Source organism: Diplotaxodon limnothrissa, linkage group LG1, assembly GCF_057381915.1.
Source record: "Diplotaxodon limnothrissa isolate DT_005_m linkage group LG1, D_limnothrissa_male_GT1.1, whole genome shotgun sequence".
NCBI lineage: Eukaryota > Metazoa > Chordata > Actinopteri > Cichliformes > Cichlidae > Diplotaxodon > Diplotaxodon limnothrissa.
In genome coordinates, this window is record NC_140596.1 from 11,929,386 (window position 1) to 11,939,912 (window position 10,527).

Here is a 10,527-nt window from a genome sequence, read left to right on the forward strand (position 1 = left end):
GGACATTTGTAATTGCCCATAAGCAACTGTGTTCTTGTGGGCTTATTGTAAGAGCAGAAAAGCCTTGGTGTGGTTGTAATAAACAACATTCTTTTGTTACAAACACACAGAAAAGTTAGATCTCATCACTGTCAAATCTTAATCAATATCTCTATGCTAGAAAAAGAATTTTACACTTAATTTAATGCAGCTTACAAGAGAAGCACGCCCACCTGGCACCCATTATCTCCCTGCCTGCTTGTCTTCCTTACTATAGTCCTCTCTAAATGAAAAAGCGTGATATTTATAAACTTATTTTGATGCTCACCTCCCGGAGTTCCTTGGCCACATCCTTGAGCTCTTTGAGAATTCCTTCCAGCTGATCAATCACCATCTTCATGTGGCTGCGGATGCGTTCTCTCGGGCTGGGGGTCTCAGAGGTGTCCCGGGCCGGAGCTCTGCTGAGGGACATCCTTTACAGGGTGACGTGGAGCCAGTGGCCAACAGGCTGAGGGCGTGGGGGAGCCGAGTCGGGGTCCATGTCTTTGGCTACAAGGAGCCTCAGTGCTACTGATCCGAACAGGGGCCCCGGCCACGCAGGGAGACCTCAACATCTTAAAAGCACCTCGGCAGCCAAAACACCTTGCCTCGCCAGCACTCTCGGCACAGGGTCACACTCTGGCATCCATGCCTTCTTGAAGACACTTCCAAAAATGAAGAGAAAAGGAGCATGGGAAAAGTCAAATGCTGTAAATCCATCGAAAAAGAAGAGGGAAAATTCATGGGCTAAAGCTGGTATGAAACTCTTACATAATCATGTTGAGCCAACTCATCTCATGTGTCAGTGTATATATTTGAAATTGTTCTCAAGGAGATGCTATTTAAAATGCCTGTCTATACAGGGAAAAGACTTTTTCTTTCTTCCATTTGTCCTGAACACTCTTTTTTACATGTAAAACACAGTGGCATAATGGCAGGCTAACATACAAAAGTGAAAACAGGAAAAGGGTTCACGATAACCTTTTTGAAATAGAAAAAGAAAACTCCCAGCAGTGGCTCGATTCTCAAAATGATCGTGTTCTATTTTATTGGTAGCGGGCCAAGATTTGCCTTCTAAAAATAGTCCATTAGTGAGGGCTACTGTTTAAAAGACAGAAAGGACAGCTCCTGTTTAAAAAAGAGATTATTCCTCTGTCAAGTGTGGTGTAACCTCCTCTGAGGAAAAAAAAAGACTCTCAGTAGAAACTCACATCAAAATAAACTCTGCTTCTCATCCATTTTCTTTGCAGTTGATGACCTAATCATGTTGTCCTTCATTTCTTGTCCATGACAGGGAGAAATGTAAAAGTGGGTCTTTTCACACAGTGTCAAATCTCCCCCAAAATGCAGGGCTCATTCCAGGTGGCGTGGGATCAAAATGAAGTGATTTCTAAGCCAGTGCAGTGTGACTTGCGATGCGAATTTGTGGAGGCATAACAAAAAACTCATTGTGCCAATGAGACACAGTAACAAGCTGACTTGAAGGCAAATGAGCACCTTCCTCTGGAATTTCGGTGATAGCTTGTCTTATGTAAAAATGTTTTTGAAGTCCTTTCTCAAAAGACTGACCCACAGCTGTCCACAGGGGTGTGCCCAAAAACCAAAGGAGCAGAAAGAGAAAAGGATTCTCTCGTCTCCTTCAGTTGTTGCTAAGGGAACCCGGTCTGCCTGCTTGTGCTGTGATTGGATAATTATTTTACTTCTTATCCGTGTAATGTATGTTTTCTCTGTGGACTCTTTTCAGAGAGGCAGAGAGCTCCGTGCCATCCAGCAGGACAAGATAAATCCCATGAAAGCTTCCCAAAGGAGCCCCAGAGAACAAGCAGGGGGGAGAGCTTCTCGCCAAATCCAGGGCGATGCCACTGCCACAGGGTATGCTGGCCAATCACACATGGCACCTGGTCATACAGGAAGGAAAGCAATCACTTATTCGTTCATGTCTCGTCTTCTTTTCTTTTTTAAAGCTTGCTCTAAATCATAGCAGCATGAAAAGCAGCATCAGTCGGGTGAATAAGACTCAGATATAGTCAGGGATTAACTGCGTTGATTATTTCTTGCTTCTGTTAGAATGCATCTCGTACTTCAGCAGCACTTGCCTCACCTCCACATGCTCACACACGCTCACACACGCTCACACACATCCGCTGGGACGCACACCTACTCACCTTTTCTGTGCATCACTTTGCTGTTGCTATGCCCAGAGCTTACTGTCCAGGCACAGCAGAATCACTGAAGCTACACACAACCTGCTGGTTCTTTAGAAGTCCCTGTGTCGCACACACCAACATCTTCTCTCCTTCTTGCCGTTCTCACTCCCTCTTTTTCCTCTCTGTCTTACACACGCAGACACACTCCCTCTCTCCCTTACACACACACACACAGAGTTCTCCCCCCTCCTCCCGTACTTACTGTCTTGACAGAGGGAGAAGCTTCTATTAGCAGGGTTATTTCACTCTGAGGCTGTGGCTCATCAGAGGAGGAGTAGAAGTGGAGGATGAAGCTGTGGAGGAGGAGGAGGCAGGAGGCATGAGATGGGAACGATGAATGGCCCTGATAGCACTCTGAGAAGGGAGAGCGGACGCCGAAGATGACTAAGAGCCAGAGTGGCAAGAAGAGCCCCTGCTTCGGATTGTGATGCTGCTGCGGCCGCTACCATCACTCAGATAGCTATGCTGCCGTAACACACCACCCGTCATCCCCTTCAGCATTCGCCTGCATCGGGAGGCAGCAGACAGATCAACTGAGCTGCTACTGTGAAAAAGGAGCTGTGTGATTCTTATGACAGCCTCTCCCTCTTTGTCTATCGGCCTGGTTTGTCTCTCTCTGCCTCTCTCTCACACTTCCCTCTCTTTCTGTCACTCTTTCTCCATCCCTGTCCCTCTGCCCCTACGCCCTCACTGTGTCCTCGCTCACTGCCGGATGAAGGGAAGCTGATGCCAGAGTTTATCGTTGGGCTCAGGCTCCTGCCAGCACCACTCGGCTCTTCTGCTTGGCTCTGTGGAGGAGGGGCTTGGTGCTTTAAAGGCACAGTGTATCACACAGTCCCTCCTCTGCCTCCCTCCTGTCCTGTCTTCTCCTCTCTACTGGTGTCGACACTCCCTCACTATCTCCTCTCACACTGCCTATCTAGCCTTTGTCACAGTTCTGTCGAGGGTGTTATCTCTCTTAAATCAAGATGAAGTCTTCCTCTGCTGCCAGACAAGCAGTCTCCAGGGACAGGGTGTCCAAAGAACCCTGGCTGTTGCATCATTAATATACAAAGCAGGTTGGTGTTTGATGACCTCATCTCGCTGAGAGACAAAAATAGGAAGGGAGGACCAAGCTGACTTTTTTCCCCCTCCCTTGTCCTCTTTATCAAAATTTATATTTCTACACAATGCATAGCCACACATAACACAACCAGAATCAACCTAAAATGAAACTAATATTTTAAAAGCCAATTGAAAATGTCAGCTTCCTGAAAATGCAGTTTTTGGCAGATAGCTGTGGCGAACAGACAGAGGCTCTGTGCAGATGCTGATATATAGCTCTGTGGTCACAGAGGTCTGGTAATTGTTTTTAGAGTTCAGACATAAGGTCTGAACGGAAATACAACCAGAGCAACTATATTTAAAAAAATAATTAAAATCATCAGCTGTGACTGTGTGACGCTGATTTAAAAAAGTGATAATAGCTGCAGTGTCTACAGAGCATTTTTAAGCCACATTAGCTGTATGCAATGATGTTGCCCTCAATATTTTTATTTTGTTTTTATAGCTAGCTAATGTAACCTCTAACATATAACGTTAGTTTAGTCATCATAATCATAGTGTCGATACTGTTTTCACACACCTGCCTTACAGTAAACAAGCAACTCAACCCTATCACTTCCACCTACAGTAGTATGCCCCAAAAGTTGATTCTGTTCATCTGGACGCAGCGTTTTCAGTGGGAGAAACATTTTGTCGCTCATCCAAGTGACTTCTTCAGTCTATACTGGTATATATAGGCTGCTATGTTCAGTATACTCGTATGGCTTCACATTCTTTGGTATAACTGTCATGGGAAATGCCGAGTTGATTCAGGGTACTTGGGTCTTTCATGCAGAGGAATTTGTTTTGAAGTCTTCTGTGGTTTCTAGTACCAGCATCACAGACATTATGCTGATGCTGTAATCCTAATTACAGTATTAATTATCTTTTGTTGTTTTCTTTGATCAATAAGTGATGTAGTTTGGCTTAAAAATAATGTCATAAAGAAATGCTTCAAAGTCTGCATTATACTTTCCTAAGTACACAGTCACGCTGTGTCATCCTAGGACTTCATCAAATTTTTAATATGTCATCACGTTCAAAAGTACATTGTGGTTCCATGTGGCGATAAGGGAGTGGATCCTGTTCCTTTTCTTTTTTCATTCACACATGACTGGTGCAGTGTTGCACAGACAAGATGCTTCTCACAAACTGCTCCCTGCAACGAACAGGTGTCCTTGAGCATGTTTCCTTTGTAGCTTCACTGCTTCGTTTCTCTGCACATATGGGAGGCTTCCTTCTTAGAACACAGCAACAGTTTGCAGCACTTTTTCCCCCCAGTCATTTTCTTTCTTTGTGACATTGCAAAAATCCTTTTTTGCTTGGGTATGCATGGTGTATTTAATAGAGCTGTGCCTAAAAGAGAGAATGTAAACTAATGACCTCTCAGTAGAAAGGCACAGGTGCACAACGCAGATAGCTCCATGACAATGATGCCTTGGCTGGAATGGAGTTGGATTATTCCCCCCTGTAAAATATATATTTTTAATGCTAAGATCATCACAAGTTGTGAGTTTTACTAGAAATCTGGAGTGAGTCCAGCAAAATATTGGTTCCACTTAATATTTCTGCCTTGGATTTATTGTGCCATGCCGTTTATAGAGACGTTTTATGGAACGTAATTTTTTTCTAGTTGGGCACAGGCTGACAAACACAAAGATGCATATACACAGAGATACACACGAATACGTGCAGGCAAAGACCCACAAACGTACACACCAAATACATATATAAACAGCAGAGTGGGTAGTATCTGTGAGAAACTATAGTAATAGTTTCCAACCATAAGAATGAAGCCAGGAGAAATTTTATTTGCATTGCATTGTGTATTTCCAAACAAGTTCCAAACCAGTAAAGTCAAAATATTTCTCATTTAAAAGACTCAAGATGCTTTTTTCAGGCTGTGGAGGGGATTTGATATCTTCATTACAGTTGGATGTCTAGGTAGGAGGAATACTATAGTATCTTGGAGTAAAATATATAACCGGAGGAAACAGAGAGGTTGGCTATATTCTAAAATAATGAATTCAACCTACCAGTGCCACAGAAATTATATGTTGTCTTTCCTTTCTTTGATTTCCACAAAAAACAAATGCATTGTTTCTTTTTGTTGGCCAGGTTCAGTCTTGGTAGTCTTGTCATCACCTTGAGGTTGCCAGGAAATTGGCAGAGACTTCAAGAACTTACTGTCATTTGGATAGAGGTAGGCTAGCTGTTTCCTCAGTTTTCCATATTTGTTTGAAACTTTGTCCTGGCTTGTAATTGGTCTCATATTTACAGTTCTACACAATAATACTGCAAGTACATATAGGCTACCCCATCTTGGATAAAACACTAGCACTCTCTGGGAAAAAAAGATTTGCATTGCATAATGAAAAACATCTGCAGAGAAAACTGCCCCAAAAGGTAACAGATGTGCAAACAGTTGTGGCCAAAAAAACTATCAAGCCATCAAAAACTTGGATGGCAAAGTGTTTTGACTAGAAAATATACTTACATATTATTAAGTTTAATAAAGATACATATACTGAAAAAATCTTAAAAGTAACTTTGTTTATCACCTTGTTGATCTGTATGGTATTTGTTCTCCCTCTATGCTTCTGATTGCACACCCTCCATTCCCTAGCAATAATTTTCTTTTCCTTAATTATCAGCTATTTACTGCTGATACGGAGCCATGCCTTCTGCAAAGACATAAGTCTTATGTGCGTAAACAAAACTTGCTTTTTAGTGGACCACAACTCTTAATGCTTTCATTTTTTTACAGTAGCAGTGGCTGACATTGTCCCTCTCCTATTCCATTGAATTTCAGAATACAGTATGTAATTATGCAGCTGCCCATTCATAATAAAGTGGTCCTTCTGGTTTGATGCTTAAATAAACTAGCAGAATTCGATTCTCTTTTTAGCAACTATGTTTGTTACTTTGTGTGTTGGACCTCCGCAGTAACAATCAATTTCTTTTGGTAGAGATCCCCCATTCTGATCATTCATCAAATAAATCCCGAGCTGGTGTTTTACTCTACTCTGATAGATTTGTTGTAATATTTTTGAGATTTTTAATCACTTGGAGACATATGAGAAAACACTGCCTCCTCCCTCATCTGCCAAGTGATAAGCTACAATCTAAGGTATTGTTCTTTTAATTAATCCTTATCCATTATGCTTTTCCCTCTCCTGACCATTGTGTGGCGCTGTTGTGCAGTTGTGGCATGTTGCATTTTATTTGCCTTGATTAAAGACTAAAATGGTCGACAGACATTAAAAAAGTTGAACGTTTCTTGTTTTTTGACTGATGACCTGAAGTGATTATTGTTACAGGGTACATCCACTGTGTTAATAAATCAGATGAAACCACGATGCACGAACTCTGGGGATTAATGGACGTTTCAGTGCACATTCACCATATACTCATGGATTAAGCGCCACCTGGCACTTAGTTTGTGTCATAATTTTGTTAAATGTATGTATAGTTATAGCATTTCAACTGATAATTTGCACACTCTCTAAGAGGTTTAAGTATTTTTCTATGTAATCTCTGCAAATCATAGTTCCGTATTTGGATTTTTAGCTTTATGGTGACTGAGACGGATTTGAGAATCTAAGGAATTGGAAGGCGCATCTGGCATTTAAAATATGCATGGATAAACATAGACATTAAGGCTTGTTTACAATTTCCAGTGTTGTCCTTGATTTCAAACAGACAAACACTCGGGGACAGAGAGCTAGGACCCAGCCTGTCTTACAGTGGCACCACCATATCCTCTTGCCTGTCTACTGACCTTTTGATATTTCATCTGGCATCCTGTGTGTGTTCTATCTCTGGGTGTATGTGTTGTGTGTCTGTGTGTGTGTGTCTTTTTTTGTTGTTTTTCTTCCCCCATCTACAGAACTGTGCATGTAGACAAAAGAACCCTGTGATGGAGCAATGCTCTCAAACAGTGAAATGAAGCTTAAGTGTTTGATTGATTTTTCTTATTTAAAGTGTGGATGTTGCATGCAGCTACACTAGGGGCCCTGGCAAGAGAAAACCTGTTGTCTCATTATAAACCATAGCCCTGTTTCATATTCAAGCCACGTTTGGAGTTGAAATTTTCAATTGTGCTATGTCTGTTAATTGTATTTAATTATAGCCATGCACTATTTACAGTGTGGCTTGGCTGGGGTGGGGCCATTAACAGCAATGATAAATTTCATGCTAAAAGCAAATGAAAATTTTTTTTTTGCATGCTATGGTTGTGTTGTGTTGGAAATAAAAACAGAATACAATGGCTTGCAAATTACAGACCCATATTTTATTCACAATAAAACAGAAAACAAATCAAAAGTTTAAAGTGAAACATTTTACTATTTAGTGAAAAAAATTGGATCATTTTGATTTTGATGGCAACAACATGTCTCAAATTGGGATTGGAGCTACAAAAAGATTAAAATGTAAGTAGTACTAAAAACAAACACCTGGAGGAACATTTTCAACTAAGCACGTTAATTGGCAACAGGTCAGTAACATTACTGGGGTTTTTTTGTTGTTTTTTTTTAAAATGGTGGAATATCTAAAAAGTAAAGATAAGTAAGATACTACATGCATTACTGACTATATAAACTTCTGTGTGGATAACACTGTACCTACCAGGACTGTACGGTGTTTCTCCAACAACAAACCTTGGATTACCCCAGAAATTAAAACCGTCCTCAAGCAGAAGAGGAGGGCCTTCAAATCCAGAGACAAAGAGGAGTTGAAAAGGGTGCAGAGAGAGCTGAGGGGACTGATAAGGAATGGGAAGGAGAGCTACAGGCAGAAGATGGAGAACCAGCTTCAACAAAACAACGTTGGTGAAGTCTGGAGAGGCCTCAGAACCATCTCGGGCCACAAACAGCAGAACTCTCTGCCTGGGAGGGATGTGAGATGGGCAAATGAACTGAATCATTTCTTCAACAGATTTGACTCAGCCATGAGACAGTCTACAACATCGGCTGCAGACTCACCCACCCCCACTGCTGCTGTTCCACCTCAGACACTTCACACCTCCTCTATTCACCCTGCTCACTCCCCCCCACCCCCAACAACAGCATCCAATACACACTCAACACAAGGCTCCAGCCTGTCTCTCTCAACCACCCAGGTTAGGAGGGAACTGAGGAGGATTAATGGCAAGAAGGCAGCGGGTCCAGATGGCATCAGCTCGAGGGTCGTCAGGTCCTGCGCGGACCAACTGTGTGGGGTGATGGAGCACCTCTTCAACCTGAGCCTGAGGTTGGGAAGAGTCCCACAGCTCTGGAAAACCTCCTGTGTTGTACCAGTGCCAAAGACTTCACGCCCCAAGGACCTCAACAGCTACAGGCCGGTGGCTCTGACATCCCACCTGATGAAGACCCTGGAGCGGTTGGTCCTGGCTCAGCTTCGGCGCCTAATAAGCTCATCACTGGACCCACTTCAGTTTGCCTACCAGCCTGGCATTGGAGCGGATGATGCCGTCATTCACCTCCTACATCGTTCCCTCGCTCACCTGGAGACCGCTGGAAGCACTGTGAGAATCATGTTCTTTGATTTCTCCAGTGCCTTCAACACCATTCTTCCCTCGGTTCTAAAGGACAAGCTGGTGAACTCTGGAGTGGACCATCACCTCACTACCTGGATCCTGGACTACCTCACCGACCGACCACAGTATGTGAGGACTCAGGGCTGTGTGTCGGACAGGGTCGTCTGCAGTACGGGGGCCCCACAGGGAACGGTTCTGGCTCCGTTCCTCTTCACCATCTACACTGCAGACTTCTCCCACAATTCCACCCAGTGCTTCCTGCAGAAGTTCTCTGATGACTCTGCAATAGTCGGCCTCATCACTGATGGGGACGACAAGGAGTACAGAGGTCTGACCCAAGACTTTGTGGACTGGTGCCAGCTGAACTACCTCCAGATCAACGCCAGTAAAACCAAGGAGCTGGTGGTAGACTTCCGCAGGCACAAGCATTCTCCACTGCAACCACTGAACATCCAGGGTATGGACATTGAGGCTGTGGACAGCTACAGGTACCTTGGTGTTCATCTGAACAATAGACTGGACTGGACTCATAACTCAGACGCCCTCTACAGGAAAGGGCAGAGCAGGCTGTACCTGCTGCGGAGACTCAGGTCGTTTGGGGTGGAGGGCCCACTCCTGAAGAAATTCTATGACTCTGTTGTGGCTTCTGCTATCTTTTATGGCGTGGTCTGCTGGGGCGGCAGCATCTCTGCTGGGGACAGGAAGAGACTGAACAGGGTGATCCGAAGGGCCAGCTCTGTTCTAGGATGCCCTCTGGACCCAGTGGAGGTGGTGAGTGACAGGAGAACGGCGGCTAAGCTGTCATCCCTGATGGACAACATCTCCCACCCCATGCAGCAGACTGTGACAGCACTGAGCAGCTCCTTCAGTGGGAGACTGCGGCACCCACGGTGTGGGACGGAGAGATTTCGCAGGTCTTTCCTCCCCACTGCTGTCAGACTCCATAATAAAGACTTTAACTGATCAAGCACACACATCCATACATATGCAATAATACTAAGTGCAATAATCCTTTCTGTCATCGTTGTATTTTTACTCAGTTGTATATAGTATTTGTATTTGTATTCTATTTTTATCTTATTGTATATTTATTTTATTTTATTCTACTGTATATAGTATTTTATTTTATTCTATTCTGTACAGCTGTGTACTGTATTTATTCTTATTGTATTCTAATTTTTGCCTCATAACTTTTGCACTGTCCACTTCCTGCTGTGACAAAACAAATTTCCCACGTGTGGGACTAATAAAGGTTATCTTATCTTATCTTATCTTATCTTATAACAGAGGTTCACCACACTGCAAAAAAGCCTTCTTCTGATGTTGTTTTGATTTGCCACTGTATAAATTGAATTCAATTGAACTGAATTGTGATCCAGCAACATTTGCCAGAGAAGGCCTTCCTTATTTCAGCAACACAGTACTAAACCGCATACTGCATCTAGTAAAACGCCATGGCTTCGGAGTAGAAGCCTCCAGGTGCTGAAATGGCCTGCCTGCAGTCCAGAACTTTCACCAACTGAAAGAATTTGGCACATCATGAAACAAAACTAGGAGAAAGAAGAGCCCTGGGGGCTGTAAAGCAGCTATAATTGTACATCAGGCTAGAATGGGACAGGATTTCCCTCCCAAACAACAACAACTGGTCTTGGCTTTCAGACATTTACTGACTGTTGCTAA

At 43.3% G+C, this 10,527-nt stretch overlaps 1 protein-coding gene across 1 annotated transcript in view; it reads right to left on the bottom strand.

Annotated features, from left to right (window-relative positions):
• The window catches only part of insyn1 (inhibitory synaptic factor 1), a 52,298-nt gene extending 51,847 nt beyond the window's left edge, over positions 1–451 (bottom strand). Inside the window, exon 1 of the mRNA XM_085352795.1 lies at positions 308–451. Coding sequence (XP_085208921.1) covers positions 308–451 — 144 coding nt within the window. The remainder of the gene's footprint in view (positions 1–307) is intronic.
• Between the last annotated feature and the right edge of the window lie 10,076 nt (positions 452–10,527).